This window comes from Odontesthes bonariensis, chromosome 22, assembly GCF_027942865.1.
Source record: "Odontesthes bonariensis isolate fOdoBon6 chromosome 22, fOdoBon6.hap1, whole genome shotgun sequence".
NCBI lineage: Eukaryota > Metazoa > Chordata > Actinopteri > Atheriniformes > Atherinopsidae > Odontesthes > Odontesthes bonariensis.
In genome coordinates, this window is record NC_134527.1 from 23,567,441 (window position 1) to 23,589,743 (window position 22,303).

At 39.3% G+C, this 22,303-nt stretch overlaps 1 protein-coding gene across 1 annotated transcript; it reads right to left on the reverse strand.

Annotated features, from left to right (window-relative positions):
- Positions 1-12,267: 12,267 nt before the first annotated feature.
- LOC142372512 (neuropeptide FF receptor 2-like) lies at positions 12,268-14,827 on the reverse strand. Its single transcript, XM_075455445.1, has 3 exons — positions 14,445-14,827; positions 14,218-14,317; positions 12,268-14,114 (listed from the first exon to the last, which is right to left on the reverse strand). The coding sequence occupies exons 1-3, from the start codon at positions 14,752-14,754 to the stop codon at positions 13,223-13,225; spliced, it is 1,302 nt and encodes a 433-aa protein (XP_075311560.1). The 5' UTR covers positions 14,755-14,827; the 3' UTR covers positions 12,268-13,222.
- Positions 14,828-22,303: the final 7,476 nt, after the last annotated feature.

Consider the following 22,303-nt stretch of genomic DNA (forward strand, 5'->3'; position numbering starts at 1 on the left):
AGTGTCAGCTTGAGTATAGTTTTTACCAATGTCTGACAAAATTGAGATGGCAGTTCATTGCATTTCTTGAATTGAACGGTAGCCATTCATTTATTTAATTTAGGTGCATTCCCACGGGGGAGAAGCGCACTTGGCACCAGTTTAAGATGAAATATAAAAACATTGTTCAAACAGGTGAGACCTCGGCATGGAGGTACCTCATTTTGATCATGTTTTACACTGTAAAGTAAATATTAAGTGGCTATTTCACTGTGCAGTTGTTTTATCCCCAACATAATGCTGTTTTCACACACATAAATGTCTTCTCATCTATATCATGTTCTGTTAAATAATTAAACCCATTTAAACTAACACAGACTTCCACTCAGCCAACAGAAAGAAGGCAGATGCCCGTAAAACGGGTGGTGGCCCAGCACCGCCACCTCTAACGGAGGCAGAGGAGCTGGCCCTAAGCCAGAATATTGGAAGGCCAGTGGCTGAGGGAATCCCTGGAGGGAGTCCACCCCCAAGACACAAGTGCCTTTATAAAATATAATAGGCATATATATATCTTTTTTAAGCCTATTCATACAAATATGTATTTGTCTTTTATTTTTATTTTTTCATTTGTCTTTTTTTCTTTTGTCCCAACATAATATATACATAATATTTAATTCTGTGCGCAATAATGCTGCACCTTCATCCACGGGATCGTTGTCAAAAGGACATGCCATGTTTGTGAAAAAAGTTGCCTCCTACTGTGCCTAATGGACTTCTAGAATTAGAAGAACTAGGTTATGCCAAAACTCACTCTGAATGAATGAGGAAATCAAATGGCATTTGTGGCTGAAAGAGGGTGGAGACAGAGAGAAACTCGAGGTTCATTTAGTAAAACCTGGTCCCAACCAGGTTAGGTTCACAGAGTGTTACTACGGTAACCGACCGAGAGCTTAAAGGGATAATCCGGAGTAAAATGCACTTTAGATCAATTTATGGGATGTTGGGAGTACATACGTTGAGTTGACATCAAAATCATGTCATTTGGATGTGTTTTGAGAATTTCGATTTGACCGTTTTTAGCCAAAAGTCGTTAGCCTGGAGGTGAGAGGGGCATATGATGTCACCGCTACAAAACGCTATTTTTATACCTCTTCTACAGCTCCAAACAACATAACACTTACGTGGTAGTGAATAGAGGGTCCCTAAAGCCAAACCGAAGTGTCCCGAGGTCTTTATGTGGTGGATAGAGTCTCCAGAATGAATTTAATCAAGCCAGTACCTTCCCGGAAATGTTGCTGCTGCAGCTGCCGCTGAAGACCGTGGTGAAGTTGGTTTGATATTGGATATTCGGATATTCGACAGATATTCACAATAAGAAAATAAGGTCTTTTTTTCCAATACCTCTAAGCCTTGTGACCTAGTAACTTGGGAGGTACCTTATTTCCTTATTGTGAATATCTGTCGAATATCTGAATATCCAATATCAAATCAACTTCACCACGGTCTTCAGCGGCAGCTGCAGCAGCAACATTTCCGGAAAAGTACTGATTAAATTCATTCTGGAGACTCTATCCGACCACATGAAGACCTCGGGACACTTCGGTTTGGCTTTAGGGACCCTCTACTCACTACCACGTAAGTGTTATGTTGTTTGGAGCTGTAGAAGAGGTATAAAAATAGCGTTTTGTAGCGGTGACATGATTTGCCCCATTCACTTCCAGGCTAACGACTTTTGGCTAAAAACGGTCAAATCGAAATTCTCAAAACACATCCGAATGACATGATTTTGATGTCAACTCAACGTATGTACTCCCAACATCCCGTAAATTGATCTAAAGTGCATTTTACTCCGGATTATCCCTTTAAGTTACCTCTCTTTGTGAAACAGGCTAGAGTTACCCCTCTTTCTCTGGTTTGAGTTAGCTCCCTTTGTGAAACGGAAAACTCAGTTTCACTCATTTCAGGGTTAATAAACTCAGAGTTTTCACAAAACCTGCTTTGTGAAACGGACGTCAGGACACAAGTACAGAACAGTGGCAAGACAAAATTAATTACAAAATAATATAAAACGAAAGCAAGAATAACAAAGGTAAACCACAGGGGTTAAAAGGTAAACTATAAAGAAAAAGGTATATTAAGAATAGACTCTTACAAAAAGAATAAACCCTAATTCGAACCAATGACTTATACTAACACAAAACCAAAAGACAAGAAATCGTTAAACGAGAAAAAAGCCTACAAAAAATACAAAACCCGTGAAACAGTTGTAATATTCTTTGTTTCTAGTTTTGATACACACAGATAAAGTTGAAATTTCACATAAGGCATTTTGACCACATGGCTCATGATTGATTTTCTTTTTGACAGCCAACTCACAAATCTGGAGGTCAAAGAATCCTTGATTGCACCTCCACCTGTGTCTCTCACCTTCTTGCAACAATAAAACTATAGGATTAGATTTTTGAGGAAGACTAAACTGAACTTGCCTGAAAGACAGGACAGAAAGGTGGATTGCTGAACATGATTTAGAGAATACAAAGCACAGATTGTAAGCTCAATCATACAAAATGGAAAAAGTGTCTTAAAACATTCCTGCATTTACTTTGCCTTGAATGGCAGTTGGATTCTTGCAAATTATACAAGATCCTCTTGAAAAAAAAGATAAATAAAGAAAAAAGGTTATTTGCTTGTTGTTGTAACTGAATACATTAGGTATTATAGCTGGGCAAAGGTTAGGAAATGGTACACACTTCTGGGCCCTTGATAGATAGATAGATAGATAGATAGATAGATAGATAGATAGATAGATAGATAGATAGATAGATAGATAGATAGATAGATAGATAGATAGATAGATAGATAGATAGATAGATAGATAGATTAAAAACACAGAATGGAACAAATAATATACTATGAATATGTAACTAGAATGTGCAAAAGATTAGAATATTATATAAAAGTGTTTTGTGGAGGGGGTGAGAGGGATTGTCCATGATTGCCAGCAGTTTTGCCAGCATCCTGTCCTCCACCACCTCCTCCTCGGTGACAAGCTTAGCCAACAACAGACTCTGCTTTCCTGATGAGTTTGTTCAGTCTGTTCGCGTCCTTTGCCTTGATGTCCGAACCCCAGGACACCGCAGCAAAGAAGATGGTGCTCACCACAACAGACTGATAAAACATCTGCCGCATCATATTGCAGACGTTAAAGGACCTGAGCCTCCTCAGGAAGTAAAGCCGGCTCAGGCCCTTCTTATAGATGGCCTCCGTGTAAGTGGACCAGTCCAGTTTATTGTCCAGTGTGACACCCAGGGACCTGTATTCTGGTAGCATCTCCACATCTGTCCCACCGATGCAGACAGGAGAGGGCAGGGGCTTGTTCCTCCTGAGGTCCACTATCATCTCTTTCGTCTTCGCTATGTTTAGCTGCAGGTGGTTCTCCCCACACCACTACACAAAGCGGTCAACCATGTCCCTGTACTCAGCCTCCCTCCCGCCCTCAACACACCCCACTATGGCCGTGTCATCAGAGAATTTCTGTAGAAGACACGACTCAGTGCAAAGTCAGCAGTGTATGTGGTGAAGAGAAAGGGGGACAGCACAGTTCCCAGGGGGCCCTGATGTTACTAATCAGACGATCAGACACACAGTTCTGTAATCTCACAAACTGCGGTCTGCCCGTCAGATAGTCATCGACCCAAGTGACGAGGGAAGCACCCACCTGCATGTTCTCGAGTTTGGCCTTCAGCAGTCTGGGCTGGATGGTGTTGAAGGGGCTGGAGAAGTCAAAGAACATGATCCGGACTTGGGTGTTGGGTCTTTCCAGTGAGGAGGATGGCCTTCTGCAGCAGGTGGATGATTGCATCATCAACCCTAACATGGGGCTGATATGTGAACTGCAGGGGATCTTGTGATGTGCACACCAGCGGTCTGAGGTGTGCCAGGATCAGTCTCCCCATGACCTTCATAATGTGAGAGGTCAGTGCCACAGGCCTGTAATCCTCCAGTGCAGCAGGGCATCCTTTTTTGGGCACTGGGACCAGGCAGGATGTTTTCCAGAGCACTGGCACTCTCTGAAGGTGTAGGCTCAGGTTGAAGAGATGCTGGAGAACTCCGCAGAGCTGGTTGGAATATTCCTTCAACACACAAGGTCTGCCAGCAGCGGTCTGGTCCAGCAGCTTTCCTCTGTTTGAGCCTCTCCAGCTCTCTCCTCACCTGGCTGGCTGTGATGTGGAGTCCAGACTGGGGGGCGGGGGATGTTGTAGGGTCTGAGGTATTTTTCATCAGTGGGTTGGAGGGTGGGGGTGACGAGGGTGGTGCAGAGAAGTGCCTGCTGCAGGAGGTGGTGGTGGTGGTGAGGATGTCCTGGGGGTGGGAGGTGTGATTAAGTGTTGTTTTGGTCATGGACATGTTTTGGGGAGGACAGTGTTGTTCATTTTGAACATTTGATTCAATGCCAGCCAAATTGGCTCTGTGTGTTGGTGGCAATTAACAATTACATGCAACCAGCATGTCTACCAAATATTCTGATTACATGCTCTTCAAGTAAATATAAATAAAATATAAAATATATTCTTTGTTTTCCTCACAAAGCCTGATGTAGTTTTTTTATACCAGAACTGATGCCAAAATATTCTATTTAGAATAAAAGCACACATCATCCCCAGAAAGATCATGGAAATAATAACGTATCTATCGTCTTCTCCAATCATATGTGCAGTGTTTTTTTGGTAGAATATAATGATGAAATCTTAATTAATCCATTTACAGCACTGATATATGCTCCATCACATGTGATTAAATCACAGGTGTCAGGTACAAAGCTTTTCGCAGATGCTTAGAGATTAACAGTGTCCTCAGTGTGGAAGAGCTAAAACCCGTGGGTCCGCACTTTAAACAGCTCTGGGAAACAAAATGGCACATGTCTCGTCTTGATGAACACCTCACATAAAACAGCACGTAAACCTAATGGAAGGGCGTCGATAGCGATATTGCTGAAGGTGGAGGTACTAATGGTTTCTGGGGATTAGTGGGTCCAGAAGGTGACTTTAATCTGTTGGGAAGACAATCCATTTTCTCTTTACCCAGAAGACACAAATTTAATAGATATTTAGTGTGGTCCATGTTTATTAGGGTATCCATTAATAACCTGTCGTATCAACTGATTCAATTTCTTTCACTGTCAGTTTTGGTGGAAACTATGTAATATGTTATGTTAGTTTTCATATGTTTGTTTAGCTCACTCTGTGGACTACTACAGTCCCTCATCTGGAAATAAGTGACATCAGTGTCATATTTTGAAAAATATATACAGAATTTGTCACATATTCTTGTCTGTCATACAGCACAGCGACTCCAAATTTCAAAGTAACTACCCCAGACTACTAGACTGCTGACATGTTGATTTGTACACATTGTGGATAAGAAAAACATTGTGCTGTCGCCTGTCACAGTGTGCACCTATATGATTTGTTTTGCAGAAGTGCATCAAATAAAAGCTTCAGTATTACTAGATATATCAGCTTGAGAAAAGATGATATAAATGCAAAAGTCAGTGACTCAATTGTTTTTCTTCTTGCTGTTGTTTGCCTTTCCAAGATCAAAACATCAACTTTATATTCACAATCTCAGTGACATCCTGAGTGTGTGTTGCTGTGCCCAAGTGCTCCACAGTGAAAGATTTTTTACCACATCTAGAGGCAATGGAGTAAACTCTATTGAAAACTCCAACAACAACTTTTCTTGTAGTCAGGAAAAAGTGTACATTTACCTTTATATGAATAAATAACCATCATTCTTTATTATCTATTTTAAAAAGGTAACTCACTTTCCCCCCATTGGGGGATGAATAAAGTATTTTTCTATTCTATTATTCTATTTTAAATTTCTAATCTAACGGTGTGGAGGAATGTGAGACGTTAAAACTCAAAACTTATTATTATTATTTTACTTTACTTATTATTATACTTATTCTTTTGAAGCACACCCTTTACAAGCGATCGTGCAATCAGCTGCATCTTGTAGCTCACTGTGAGACTTCAACACCTCTCAGCTTGTTTGCCCCTCGGTCACAGAACAAACCACTTCAATTCTCTCAGGTTTAATGGTGCTTCTGCCAGCCACCTGTCTCAGCTGCTTCTACAGCTCTTTAGTAAGACTGAATGAACATTCAGGATTCCCATCGAGGCCACTTCATAGTGGTCCAATGCTTTCTTGTCTTCCATCACATGTATGCTTTGGGTTAACATTAGTGGTGGGCATAGATTAATTTTTCTTCACTGAAATCTTGAAATTAATCTAGATTAATCTAGATTAAAATGGCTCATTCAGGGGTCCGACAATCCGCGGTGTTCGCGGAAACAGACGTGTAAACTTTAGTTCCTATCCAAACAATAGTCGTTTAATCCTGACACTGTTGCAACTGCCGTGTCGAGTGCTTCAATACAATAGTGTAGTAACCCCACGCATACCTTTCTCACTGCAATTAAGTTTTATTTCGGATTTATTTCGGATTTTATTTCGAATTTCTTTTTCACAGCTGCTTCTGCTATTCCTGCTCTTCTCAGGTGTACCTAATGTAGTTTTACATCATTTGTAACGTGATGTATATCTTGTATAACAAATTGTAAATAACAAAACGTTTATTCGTGTCCCTGCCCTCACTTTCCTCATGTTTTTTTCCGCGGGGGTGCTGCACAGCCGCGGGGCCTTTGAACATTCTAAATGTGACGTCACGAGCTACCAAAGCTACCAAAGCAAATTCTCAAGCGAAGCTTCTCCAGCGAGGTCGCTCTTGGTGAACACGCAGCATTAGGGCAGACCAGCTTATTCACATGCATGGTTCCAGCAGTTTCTCTAGCTTCGCCAACTTCTCATATTCAGCACTTGTTGGGAGGGCCAGATGGTGCTGCTGTTGAGATAGCGTTGTGTGCAGTGCGTCTCTGTTGCGCCACACGCGCAGTATCCTCCCTGCGGCCACCATATTAGGAGCGCTGTCTGTTCCAACAGAGCAGATTTTGTCAACTATCCCCCACAGATTAGCGACCTCCATAAACTGCCTAGCACAGGCTTCTGCAAAGTGGCGTTCTTCTGTTTTAATCTCACCTAACGGCAGACAAAGTACATCAGCCCACACCCGAGCTAAAATATCAAGGTAAAAGTCATCACAGTTTGCTTAGGCTACCTATTTTGACCTAGCCTGGGCGAAAGCCGACTGTTGACTTTGTCAAACAGTCTGGGAAAACCCAAGAGGAATCCGTTTCCATGGAGGGCGGGACCTTACCCAGCAACTTAAATTCATTGGAGTAACGGAGTTCCCTTAACCAATCATAATGTTTAGAAATGACGTTGGTTATGCGCCGAGGTTCATGCTTACTCTCGCGAGTCTCTAGCTCGCGAATCACGCTTCCCACATCCGCTTTCATTATACCGGTACCATTTGATAAATCAAACTTTTCCCAAAGCCAGTTGGAAGGAGAGCTACGACATCCTTGCCACTAACAAAATTGACGAGGCATTCCTCTTGCTCTCGTTTTAATTGTGTAATGATCTCCAGAGTTGAGACAACTTCATGGATAGCTTCTAGCATTCTTCCGTTGCCATGTTTATTTCCGCTGCGGTTGAACTACAATTATATGGACTACAATGGACTCCGCGCGTGAGTTCTGCGTCACCACTCGCAACTGTTTGCTGATTGGCAAAACACTGAGCGAACCGAGGTAGGGGGATTTGGCCAGACTATGTGCGGAGCCAAAATCTTTGGGCGGTAGTACGTAGGATGGCGTCGCCAGGCTAATTTTGACCCAGTTCCCAACCCAACTTTGAGAATAGATTAACGGCGATATTTTTTATATCGCCCGATAAGACTCTCAAATTATCGCAGCACGTTAACGCCGATAACGGCCCACCACTAGTTAACATCCAGTTGGAGAAGCTTTGACCTACAACTGACAGTGATGTTTCAAACACTGGGATATATGTGGTCTGTTTCACCCCACAATGCTAACATAATTTCTTCTGATTTGGCTTGTCACTGGTTCAGGGTACACTGTTCCAAAGGCAAATTTGTCCTTGTTCTTCAATTTTATTTTTGGCTTTTTATGCCTTTAATGATAGGACAGTTGGAGAGAGACAGGAATGCAAGGGGCAGAGAGAGAGGGGAGATATGCAGCAAAGGGCTGCTCGGTGCGGTACTCGAACCGGGGCCAGCTGCAGCGAGGACTATAGCCTCTGTACATGGGGCGGCTGCTTAACCCACTACGCCACCGACAGCCCCATTGTTCTTCAATTTTAAGCTCTAAATTTATATAGATTTTCCAGACGATGTTGTCTCTGAGACATACAATTAAGAATATATTAGTTTTGTATTGTTTTTCTCTTTTATTAAGACAGGTCCTGGTAAATACACTTTCTGCTTTCTCTGTTAAAAATGAGAATTATTTTAGAATTACATGTTTCCAATGCCCCTGTTACCCAGTTAAGTTATATAACGCCCTTCAGCAAAGTAGGCACATCCATGTTATTCTAGGTGTAAGAGCAGATCTGTTAATTGTTGTCTAATTGTTGTCGGATTGTGATTGGCGGGTCAGCCTATATATATTGTATGTATGTTTGGGGGCTCGTCAGGTGTTTCCGGACAACAAACAGTTTTTGACCGCTGTGCAGCAATATTTTGTGCTCCGTACGGATGACCATGAGAGGCAAATAAACGGAGTTGTTTGTATAAACTCAAAGGCAACAGGGTACTCATTCATCCGTGATGGTATGGTCCAAGTGCGTCAATTAGGTTTTAACAAGCGAAACACCTCAGTGGCTTAAAGCATTGGCTTAGCTTCTACACTAGGTTTCAACCTCTATTGCGATTAAAAAACACAAGAAAGACCTGCATAATAAAGCCTTTTTAAGTGTTTTTTTTCTTTTAGTCTTACTTTAAATTGTTTTCAGACAATGTAAAAAAATACCGTAGAATTTCTCTACAAAATTTCAAAATGTTTACTCTATGTCAATAAGTCCTCCACCCAAATAGGTTGTTAGTTCAGTCCCTTAAATACAACCCATAAGGCCCATACCAGCTGCTGGAAATATATGCAAATCATATAAGTGTTTCCACAACAGAGCAAACATCCTTTTCAAATGTTTCCTTTAATCAAGGTTGAATGCTTCTCAGATAATTTGATGTCTCACTAATTTTTATTGCAACATAGCAAAAGTAAAACTAGCTCATTTTTGTCAGTGCAAGGCATTCGGCCTGGCTCACACTTGACCTCCCTCTGCTAGATAACAAGACAAATTACTTTTAATGATCTGATACATCTGTCTGTACAGCCTAAAGTCTGTAGCACTTGCAGATAATAATTTTCAAATTGGAATGGGGCCTGCATACCCTCTACTAAACAATATAGGAATGTTTCCAACTGTAACTAAACAAAATCTAATATTTTGTGTCTTTGGAAAGAATTTCGTCATTTAGTTTGTATAGTGAGAAAAGAAATACAGTACATGTATTACAGGACTGTTTGGCTTAAAGAAGCTTAGACAAATACTTATCTATAAAATGGAGGGGATGGTGGGTGACCAAAGCTAAGTTCATCTTAAATCTGGATCAGTACTATTCAGCCTTTACTATATTTTTAACCCCTTATTCACTTTGAATTTTACTGTTCAAAAGGGGATGTTCAGGTACCTAAACTACCTGTTTAGGTTTAGGAATTAAAACTAATTGTCCAGGGTAATAAAGTGCATTTTATCACAGCATAATTCCATACCTATTGTTGTTGTTCTTCTTAGAATTATTATTATTAATATTATCAGTTATAGTAGTTGTACTAATAGTAGTACTTACATAGCACCAATTTGCAACTAAAGTCACCTAAGAGCACTTTAAAAGTATGTATTGTTTGGAAAGATGTTCTCTATTGCACCATCAGTGAAAGCATGCACAAGTATATCTGCAGCATACAAAGAAGAAACTACTGATTACATAATTCACATCTTTTTTTTTTTACACAGCTCATAAAGTAACATTTATTAGCAGGTTGTTGCACAAAAGTGATTACATATCTCTTGGAGAGAAAATGGTCAAATACTGTATATGAATGCATCTATTCCCATAAGCCACCTTAAAAGTTTCTGAAATGTTCTAAGTCATGAATTATTTACATTGATGCTTGCTTACGTTTTGTCCTTTTTCATTGTTTCTGGTGATATTGTACAGCAATCAGCTGTCAATCAACAGAATAGAAAAAAACAATCACAGGAATGTATATCGAATCATATGAGTCTTTGTGACTGAACAAAATCAAGATCCATTGTTCTTCAGCACCACAAAAGGGTTGAAAACTCCGTCCGGTACCTTTATGACGTTGGCACAAACATGTCATGTACTGCAAGTTTCCACTTATTTCATAATAGCAATAATAGTACAAAGTAACAACCAATTATACTGCAACGAGATAACAAAATAAATGTCCCACAACGTAATAATTTACATTAAACTAGTTATTTGGAACAAGCGCAAAATTTTTGAGAATGTTGACGATATTCACAACCACGATGACCCAAAATCAGTTTTTCACATGATTTTCTACATTTTGAATGCACTGGTCGGTTTTTCAGATATTCCGACATTTATGCAAATCAGTGCCTAAATCACTTGATTGGTCCTCTAGTGAATAAATACATGTAAAATTTCAGTTCAAAAGATATTCTGCTAATGTGTTATTATTTCTTGTAAATACTGGTTTAAAGTAAAAATGTTTTTAATCAAATGGGCAACTTCGGTCGCATCTACAATGCTCTGTCCACTTTTACTCCCACTTATATTCTAAGAGTTATGTCTTGCTTTGCTTTGCTTTTTTTACTGGTGTTTTTTCATTCGTCTCTCATAGCCTCATTTACTATGTATAACACTTTATTCCTAAAACATTCCACAAATATGTTATTTTTCTGTTTGCAGGCAGTATCATCTGATTTGTACTAATGAAAAGAGATATTTCCCCTTGTTAAAATATTTGACTCAACTGTGTCAACAAAACAAAACAAGAATTCTGAACTTTATCCAACACTAAAAAAAAAGCTTGGAAATTAACATTGCAGCTATATATGTTACCCAATTTGGATGATTTTTTTGGATGATGAAATTTTAGGGGTCATTTTAGGGGTGTAAAATGACCCCTAAAAACTCATAATACATTAAATAAATCTAGATTTAAGCAGTTCAATGAAAAAGCCTCATTATGAATTTTACAGTATCTCTATCTACAGTATCTCATCTCGAGTATTTTACTTTAATACATTTTGTTCCCAAATTTGACTAGATTTTGAACCGATGATGAATCTACAACATTTCTTGTAAAGGATACCATCTTTACGGACACCGCTGCACCACATGTTGTTCTTCTGTTACTCACTCCGTCACAGAGAAGTTTTGTTTATTATCTGTTGTAGAATTTGTAGTGCCCTGTGAGGAGAAGCAGAGAACATGTGTGCTTTCCAAATGAACCAGTGATACATTTCCCTTGCAGGTGGATCTCACAGCTGTCAGTCCAGTGCGAACTGCCTCAGGCATTAGCGCGCGCACTTTGGTGGGAGCAAGCTGGCTAATTCCCGTCAGACTGGCATCCACTTTAGCCTCAACAATCATGCTACTTCAATATCTTACTCTGAATGTTTTTACTACTATTGCCAAAGATCTGTCAGGAATAAGTTGTCCAGTGCGCGTTTAAATTACAAAACCAGATAAATGCTTTCTGAATGTTTCCCATTTAGGCTGTATGAAACTTTCTGCTAAAGTTTAAATTTTTTTCTCACATTTTTAGCATTTTCACAAGATAGGTTTCTGTATTTCGTATCTTTGTCCGGGCTCATTTATTGTTTTGTTTCAAGTAGATATGGTTCAGTTATACAGTCCAACCACCAAAATCTGATCCAAATAGAATCAACCTTTTGAACAAAAACCTGCAAAAAGGAGCTTAAGTCGGTAAGACTGTTGTACGACACCCCTGCAGTCTTGTGAAATCAGAATATCTGAGAAACAAATCTGAAGTTATATGGTTGGCATCATTACATTATCCAAAACATCTTTTAAGTACCGATTGGTAGATTCTGTCATCAAGTAACGGCATCTTTTGGCATTTCATTGTCAGGATATAGTTAGTTTTCTTCTGAATATGCAGTCGCTGTGATTTATGACTCCTTTGCAACATAACCAACATTACCATAGCTTAATATTGTTTAGAAAATTACTGGCACTTTGAATTCAATCCTGCTCCGAAATGATCTGGACCATTTGATTGGATGGACAAAACAACACTAAATGACAATGAACTACATTTCTATAATCAGAATATTTTTAAAACCATCCAGTTACTGAACAACACCAAAAGCTTTATTATAGTGAGCAGAAAATACAAAAATAAGATGTACAGTTAGCACCCAGCCCACCCTTTTGCAGCACTGACAGTCTCAAAACATTTCTCTTAATCTGTTACATTCCTCCAGATAATACTGCCACTCTTTCACTGCTATGTGGTCAGGCAGTTTATAGTTAAGGGGAGTCCTATTTTCCAGGTCACTTTACGTACTTTCAACAAGATTTAACAGTCTATCGTTTCCATTAGAGCCTTTCTTTTGTGCTGTTATATGTGTTCTTCAGGTCATTTTCCTCATAAGATAAGGCTTAAGATCTTTTTCCCAGATTTTCTTCTCTGATTCTGAGTAACATATTTTGTTCTAAGCTGCTTTGGTAATTTTCTACTTTCATTCATTTTATACATTCACTGCCTCCATTATGTGAAGCAACAAAGCCTGGCCCACGACATGATACAACTTCCACCATGTTTTAATGTAGGTAAAGGTGTCCATTTATTTATGGGTTTTTAATTTGTTGTCTGTGAAATATAATTGACGCACTGCATTCCTAAAGATTTCAACTGTGGTTTTTGTGTTCATGGAACAATCCAGAAAGACTTCAATGTATTGATGAAAGTTTTCCAAACATTAGTCTTGCCTTTTTCTTTTTTTCTCTCAATAGTTTTTGGAGACTTTTGGAGACTGATACCATGCTTTGCTATTTACACAATAAGTTGTTCCAGAGCTTCAAAGGACATTCACTTATGAGCAACATGAACAGAGTTTGATGTTTTAAGTTCTTGGATATATTGTTCATTGTCCTCTGGGTGTAACAGATGATTCACCAGGATCTTTGGTGCCTGTGAAAGTATCTTTGCTTTGCACAGACTCAGTCTTGTTAAATCTGAGACACTTTCTCTAAGTCTTCCATGATCAAATCCTGCTCTTTGACATCATTTCTACCAGCCAAAGACTCTCCTTCCTGACAAGAGGACTTTCCATTTCCCACTAACACTGATCCAACTCTGGAGCCTGATCTGCTGGGGTTGGCAGGCTGAACCGGGAGCACAGCATTTCCTCTGACCTGATGGGAGAAGGTCTTCTGGCGCACAATGTCGACAGAGCATAGTTGGAATTTGAAAGCTGCCTGAAAGCCTCTGCGGAAGTTCTCATTGAAAAACCCATAGATTATGGGGTTGACGCTGCTGTTGAAGAAGGCTAACCAATGAGCTAAGGGGTACGCATAAATATTAATGACACGATATTGGTGCTCGGTCAGGCTGGCATAGTCGCTCAGCATCATCAGCGTCCACAGAGGCAACCAAGACAAGATGAAAAGCAGAGCCACAACCAAAAGCATCATTATCACCCGCTTCTTCTTCTTTGAAATTGTGTGACGACCATCCATGCCTAATTTGTTGTTGTCACTGCCCTCAGGAGCAGTTCTGCTGCCTCTCATGGGAGGAAGTGTGGTCTTGAAGAGGGTAAAACCAATGCGGGCATACATGATGACGATTAAGCTTAGAGGAGCAAGGTAGATGTTTGCAAAGAGGACAGTGGTGTAGATTTTCCGCATCTCCTGACTGGGCCAATTCTCCCGACACCAGTAGAAAGGACGGGTGTCACTGTTGCGGCCAATGACTATTCGCACTGTCTGCTCCTTCGTGACCTGGAGCATGACCCCTGATGGACACATGATGAACATAGCCATGACCCATATGATGGCGATTATTAGCTTTGAGGTGGCGATAGTTAGCTTCTGCTTGAAAGGGTAGACAATGCAGCGGAACCTGACACAAAGGGGATTGAAGGAAGTGCATAAGGGCAATCAGGTTTTTCAAAATCCAACACATCCATGCAAATGATGAGCAGAAATGGTTTAACACCACTCACCTGTCAATAGCTATTGCAACTAGAGTGAACACGGATGCTGACACAGATATCCCTTGAACCATCCCACTTAGCTTACACACAATACTACCAAATGGCCATCCTGCACAAAACAAAAGAAGTTTGTTATTGTATGAGCAAAGAAAATAAAGGAAACCAGTTTGTACAGATCATTCAAATAACACTACTCTTATTTTCTGCTCTTTACAAGCTGAACATTTTGCCTATACCTGTTATGATGTTGTCCACCAGTGTGGTTGGCATGCAGAAGATGCCAACCAGTAGGTCACTAATGGCAAGGTTTAGAATAAACAGGTTGGTGACGGTGCGCATATTCTTGCGGCGGAGCACGATGAAACAGACCACCCCGTTGCCCACCATGCACACCACAAAGATAAGCAGGTAGGACACAGTGAAGACTGCAGCCACGGAGGGTTTGTGGAGGTAGAAATCCACGTAGGTGATATTCTGGTTGGTCAATCTTGAGGAATTGGTAAGGTTCAGGTCCTCCAAGGTGGTGTTGAAAGCTATCTCTGTCATGATGATGTCTAGATACAAGAGAGACAGAAAAATAGAGCCAGGTAGCGCTGTTATTAACCTTTTGGAAATCCTACTCTGAGCATGGTGTGTTTTCTGTCCCCAGCAAAAGGAGAGCATCACAACACACTTCATCCGAGTAAGAATGTAATAGTTCAGAATGGATTTTTGCTACATAAAAGGATGAAACAACCCCCCCCCCCCCCCCCAAAAAAAAAAAAAAAAAAAAATCAATAATTGAGTTTGTGTCTTTTGTTTAATGTAGGTGTGTTGATTCAGTCAGGCACATGTTCTTGTACACTCACTAATAACAGGCAGACCAAAATGAACAGGTGTTACCTATAACAATCATTCTTCACCTTTTCCTCTCACCTCCCTCTCCTGCATCAATTAGATTTTGAACAGTCTGAAATCTCTCCTCTGCTTATCATCCCTCAGCCTATTATCTCTCATTTGTTACCCTTTCTAGAGACATTGCCATTAAATGATTCTGTTTGCAACACTGTGTGATTTCCAGGTCTGCACTATACACAGTTTATTGTACTTGCTAGCCAACATATACAAATCAACTCAATAAAGTTCGGCACCCAGAATTAAGGCTGATATGGAACAGTGTGCCAAATCTCCTACCCTGGGAAGACATTAGGTTTTACATCTCTACATGTCTGCACTGCTTGCTACTGGCTTGAAATAAAGTTATTTAGAGGCCTATTTGTGTATCTTCTTGCTGCTCATCCTCCACAGCTACGGCTTATAATCAAATTGGTGTGTTTTCTGTGTAAAAACTGTTTTTTATAAACGGGTCAAAAGTAGACCAGGTTTAATAAGCTTTCAATTTTCCATCAATTTCATGTGATGATTTGATCATTTGCATTTAAATCGTGTTTTTCAAATAATTGATGCAGTTCACATAATTGCATAATCACATAATCACACTTGGTTGCATATTTTGAAATATACCAGAATGTGCAGTAAAATGTTGAGGCACACTTTCATAGATGCAGTCTCAAGACAAAAAATAACTGACTCACATACATTCTGAAACATCTTCTGAAAAAAACAAACAGCCTGTCAGTCAGTCATCAAACTCTTTGTCCAATTATTTAGCTTGTTGTTATTCAACAATAACATGGATGACGATGTAGAAGCTTATGCCTCATTATAGAGCTTAGACTTGGAACAGTTGGGAACAAAATATAATTTGCAGGAGAGCTCCATTTGAGTAGGGCTTCAAAAGAAATCTGAATACAAATGAGGGAAATACTCTTGTCAAAGAAATATAGTTACTATGTCTACCGTGCTTAAAAAAAAATTAACATGACTCCACTTTGATTACAAAGTGTCAGGAAGTTGAAAATAACTAGAAAAACATCTAAAATTATGCTGTTACTAACAAAAACAAGACATACAGATGTTTTGGTGAAAAATATTATCTCTCCATAAGACAGACTTTCAAAGGTAGGTCTCAAAGTTCCCAATTGATTTTGTAGAGCTTCTTACCTTGCTGGAAACAGTATTTGAATTGTATTCCTTTCTTACGTCCTCAAAGATGTTAGATATCCAAATCACAGAAATTCCCCTTGTTTAGAACAAAGCACTGCATGCTTTCATCCCTTCGTGAGACCTCAAGCATCTGCTCTGTGCTCCTACCAGGCAGAGACTGTTGCAGCTTTTATAAACCCAGAGATGAGATTCACTTGGGAGGGATGTGCTAGGTGGTGCACAGGCTGAGAGCATTACATGTCCAAAGGTTCTGTGTGAAGGGAATTATATATATAGAATGAGGAGCAAATGTTGGCCATCTGAACTGACTCACACCTGTTTTCTTTGGCATCAATTAGGCAAACGAGTGCTGAGGGATATCACTGCTGGTCTTGGATCAACGTCAGTCTGCCTTTGCAATCACCTCTGCTCTGATTAGGTCGTGTATAAGTAAGATCCAATCATTTGCTCTTCAGCCTTCACACCACAATTGCTTAAATGAAAAAAAATCAAGTTTAAGCTGTGAAAAAAAACAACAACAACTGTGTAGTTTTATCTGATTTATGCACAGTTCATCAAATTGTATTTAGCTCATCTTACGTTGGCAAGAAATATTCTCTTTAAGGAGGAAAGTGTCATAAAGAGGAAGCCCTTCAAACGTGCATGGCATCACAAAACTCAATAATTAATGGCTGAATTTTCTTTTGAGAAGATATTGAAATAGAAATGAAAGATTCATGAAAAGGTCAATATCTGGCTATAGATGCAGGATTAGCAGGTGGGATGAAGATGTGAAGACTGATACCTAAACAATGTGCAGCAAACTAAAGAAGACAGATCAATCAATCAATCAATCAATTATACTTTATTAATCCCCAAGGGGAAATTCCAGTTTCGGTCATGACAGACAACACAGAAACAGACAGGGAGAGAGAGTGTGACCAAGGCATCGCAGTCCGCGGGCTCACGGCCACGCAGGCACCGCCAGATAAGAAGGAAGGGGAACAACATTGGGTGAGGGGAGGGAAAAAAAAAATCATACTTCACACTGTACCCTAATCAGGATACGGTTTGAGATCTCAAAAAACCTCAGCACAGAAAAAGCATCACATACACATAACAACACCTTAAGCAATGGGACAGTGAGGAGGTGAGGATTTGCATGTGTTATAAATGAGCATGTATGTGTGTGCGTGTGTGTTTGTTCAATAAGTCTGCACAGAATGTTGGATCAGGCAATTGTCCTTGACAGTTCGAATATGTCAGCCAGTTCAACAACAAATCTCACAGGAGTGTCAGGAAGGGAGGGGGAGCACATGGGAAAGAGCATCATGTTATCATAACAAGCGTGGAGAATGATTATGCAGCTGGCCACAAGGCCAGTGTGGGGCGCCGGATTGGAATAACAATTAATTTAGGTCAGACAGACAACTGATTGCGCTTTCTGTCTTTTTGTCCATTGCTGGTATCTCATGGCGAAGTCCCGAATTCAGCCGAATTGTGGGATGTGGACCCTTTCCGCCCAGTCCAAGTGATCAATCAACCATTCTCCCAGGTCAATCCACTTCTCTTCTGAGTCCAGGAATCTCAGCCAGCCTGCGAACCTGCGCAAGGATCGCCTCCAGCTTCTGACCCTGCTCACGTAGATCCTCAGTCTGAGCGTTGATTGCTCTTGTGACCCCATCGAATGCTTTCCACGATCTCTTAATTTAACAATACCAGGTATCCTCCAACTCCAAACAGCAAGAACCCGAGTATCATAAATCCGAATATGTAGACGTCTTCCGCGTCCTCGACAGCCAGCATCACTAAACACACGGTACGCCACTTCCCCCATGCGTCCTCCGAGTATCCAGCGAAGAATGTCCCGTTGGGGCATGAGGCTTCTCCTTTCCTCATCTTCGCGGTTGAGAAAATTTGATCAATAGCATTGAGACCCCAGCTGACCAAATCCATCTTACTTGAATTTGTCTGATATGTAAAAAAATGTGGAATACTGACACTTCACATGAGGAACTGAGATCGAATTGAGGAAGTCACAAGCCTGGTCATGACATTATGGAAAATAGTTCAGTGCAATGTAAAAAAATATATATTTTTATCATCAACAACAAAATGTAAGAGCTGTGTAAATAGTTGGCCTCTCAAGTGCAGTGATGGATTACTTTTCAAGTGCTTTCAGGAATATTTGGAATTAAGAATGCATGTGATGCAAAATTACTTCGATTGAAATAACAATACTGGAGTTTTAAAAAAAACACTTTTCTCCTCTTTTCAGCCCAGGGCTAATGGCCAACAATCCTTTCCAATTGTGTTTTTTTTTTCACAATGGCTGCCTTCACAAATGCCTAATGATACTATGTGAAATATGCTTGAAGTACTGATGCCATTTATGTGCATCGCGATTATGCCCTGAAGTCTTTGTACATTTTTCTCTTTGCAACACTATACAACCAGAATCTCAATGTAAAAATGTTGCAGTTCAGGTAGCAACATTGCATATATAAAAAAATAAAAAAGTAAATCCATGTGAAAAAGAAAGAAAATGTCTATAAAATTTGGATTCATTTCACAGGAGGACATGAGGGATTCTCCCTCTTCTCCATGCAAAATCCATAGGATGCGTTTTCAAAGGCTATCAAAAGTCAAAGTCACTTAGTAATCTGGATCTCTTAATTGCCTATTGTGCTTTATTTTCTGTTCAAGATATCTTTGATATTGATATTCACTCATTTAGACATGGAAGCAACTTACCTGCAAGGTTTAATATCATGGAAGAAGATTAAAGTGGCTCACAAGACTCTGAATAATGGGAATATAGAATTTGCACATGGTAGAAAGACTCAAAGGCATTTGCAGTTGTTTCCTATCTAACTTGCCATCCCTACTTTTTGTGTGTAGGTGTGTGAAAATTACCTTTGTGTAAGAACTTGAGCTTCAAATTTGTATTCAAAGGAGTCAGCCTCTTTATGAGCACAACCTTGGGGGTCTCATGTGTGGTGGCTTTTTGAACAAACTTTTCAAACATAAATTTAGCCCACATCTCATTTCATGCAGGAATGCACAGGCTGCTGATGTGTCTTGCAATTTTATTTCAACTTGATCCAAATATGTTCACGCTGGAGTATCTTTTTCATAAATGTCATGTAGCTATGGCTGGATATCATTGTTTATAAGATTGTCACAAGTTTGGCTTCATATCAAACATATGAACATATGAAGCCAACTTTTTGCAATGCAAGAAGTAAAAAAAGCAGAATATTTCTTTCAGAAATGTGAATGCATAAGGGAGCATGAGATGGTGATAGTGAGGCGATGCAAAACAGAAATTCAGTAAATATACTTAACTCAACCTATAGCAGAAGGTCAAAGAACAATAATGTCACCACTCTGATATCCAGAGAAACTAAAACTGCAGATTCTAATTCTGACTGAGTTGCTCCACGCTGAGTTTAAATGGAACAATAATTATAGACTTCAAATGTCAACGAGAAAATTGTTTTCTGACATTTACTGTAACATTAACTTGTCTAAAAAGAATCCTCATAAGAACGACTTAAACCACATTTTTCAAATTGGTTCTCTGGTTATATGTTTGTTGTTGTTTTGTATTTTTTACACCTTGTTAGGAATACACATGACGTCCTAGTTGTCAGATCATGGACAGAGTTGACGCATTGTTGACACATTCTGAAGTGCTGCGGACCAGGACACTAATGCTTGCTGCTTCTGACACTTTCAACACATTTTCTTTGCATTAGTGTTGGCGCAGCAGAGTCATTTTAATCATCGGATATAGAACACGAAGAGTGACAGATTAGGCAAATACAGATTGGCTTTATTCATTTTGAAACCGTTAATAACATATGCTTGACTGTACTGACTTCCTTTTAAAAAAAGAAAAAGAAAACAACTGCCAACATGGCCAAGTTGAACTGTGTGCGATGCCCTGAGGGAGAAAACACTAATGGCTCCTCTCGACTGAGAAATGACACAATGAGCACAGTCTGGACGTGCAATCACTGAACATTTTTGTGAACCTTGGAGACCATGCCATGGGAGGGATGTACAGTGTGAACTGTCAGTTTATCAAGAGCATTAAAGCTGATAAGTTAAGAGGCTACTGAGCAAATCGCATTTATTTTGGGTAGAAATACTCACGGCATGTGTTTTTTTTTTTTTAACAAACAGTTTTCATATTTTCAGACCAGTTTATTTATCTATACTGGTGTGCCTCCACTAATCTGACCAGAACACTCTCCAGCTGCTTGGTCATGTTTCAGTCCGTTAGTACTCCAACATCCTAGCAGTTCTGTTTCCATCATCTCGACTCAGAGAAAATTCATGTCACATGAAAGTTTTTGGATTTGGACAACTCTGTGTCCATACAAGTAACAAATTTTAGTTTCCATTGAATTTTTTTTTCCAGAGAAAGATATGACAGAGAAATGTTTTAATTTACAGCCACCTTTAGAGGTTATGCTTCACATTTAAAACTTTATATTGTTTGGGTTATGGGAACATATATGTAGTTGATGTGGACAGATGAAGTCTTTTCACTGAGGTGTTTGTTAGATATTTAAAAAATAAATAATCAGTGAAAACAGTTCAAAGTAAATTGATTTGGCAGAAACGGGATGCAATTTAAAAAAAAAAAAAAACATTCAGTTTGTGTCATGTGGACAAATAGAAGTATATAAAAAAGTAAATAAGGAAAAATAACACAATGTGGTTAGTAATGAAAATATATATATACACACACACTAGTGGCTAAAATGGCGTGACTCATAAACCAAATAAATACTTCCAATAGCACTTTTTAGTGCTGTGGAAATATCCAACGTGTTTATCTACATAAAGAAGAACACTATAGTTAAAAATAATCTCAGATTTAAGCAGATGTCATTTATAAGCCCATGAAGAAGAAGAAAAAAAAAAATCTTCACTTGTGATGAGCTAAAAGCATTTACAACAGCAGCGTTCAGTTATCATAAAGAGTTGTATAATATGTTTGATTTCGGTTTAAAATGGTACGTACATCACAGGTAACTATATAACCCACATAGTTTTAACTTCTGTATGGACTGTGTGGAATCTGTGTAAGACCTTTTGGATGAGGGTCACCACTGCCCCCTTGAGCCAAAATATGATGCTTATTTAACACCATGTTTGAGGATACAGTTTTTTGCTTGATATTTTCACCCAGTGAGATGATAAAGTATGCATAACATAAACAATTGCTACAAAGAAATGTTTGAAATATATCAGTGTTATCAACTACAACAGGTTGTATTTATGAAACCATGTCTGTTGCTATGTGAAGCAGGGACTCGTGAAGCTGCTTGATAAATTAGTCTTGTCATTGTGAGCTTTTATGCTCTTATAACTCACCAGTTACTTGAAAAACACCTGTAATGCCCATTAACATTAACTTGAACAGATGTTAAAAAAGAAAAAAAAAAAGAAATCCATGCTCTCACACCGGAGGAGGAGTTAATTATTACTTGTATTTTTTCTCTTGGCAGAGAAATGAGTCCAGTGAATCATGAGCTAATTTTGTTTCATTAGAGCAGATTCAAGTCCTGTGATCGTGGAAACTATGCAGCTTTCTTTTCTTATCTCTACTGTGACACTAAGCACCGACTGCAGGTGGTGATGGTGGTGGTGGTGCTGCTGCTACTGATCTCAACAGCTAAATTCCCTTTCTTAAAAACAGCATGTTTTTTTCACACTTTTTTTTTTTTAAATCCTTATTCCTCATTAAACTGGCTTCATTAACCTTATTGTAGAGCCCATTGTATGAAATAGAAGTAGGCCTTCCATTTGTTTAAATGTTTAGTCCATGTTCTGCTCTGTAAAACTTTTGGAAAATTACACCATTTTTATCTTTAAAGCAAAGAATTCATGGACATGACTCCTTTTGCAAACGTATACTAAACTGGGCATTTAAACCAACTCACTTGGACTTTGAGAAAGACGATCTTCCAAGCAAGACACATCATACAAACCAAAAGAGGAGTCTGCATAATATCAGCAAAATATGGATGCACACATCATTTTAAAGCACTCC

What these genes read in the sequence shown, in the direction of transcription:
- LOC142372512 (XM_075455445.1), bottom strand. Translation starts at nt 14,754, where the DNA reads ATGACAGAGATAGCTTTCAACACCACCTTGGAGGACCTGAACCTTACC. An exon ending in GGTGGACAACATCATAACAG is followed by an intron (nt 14,318 to 14,444) that starts GTATAGGCAAAA and finishes TGTTTTGTGCAG; the next exon opens with GATGGCCATTTGGTAGTATT. An exon ending in GTTGCAATAGCTATTGACAG is followed by an intron (nt 14,115 to 14,217) that starts GTGAGTGGTGTT and finishes CCTTTGTGTCAG; the next exon opens with GTTCCGCTGCATTGTCTACC.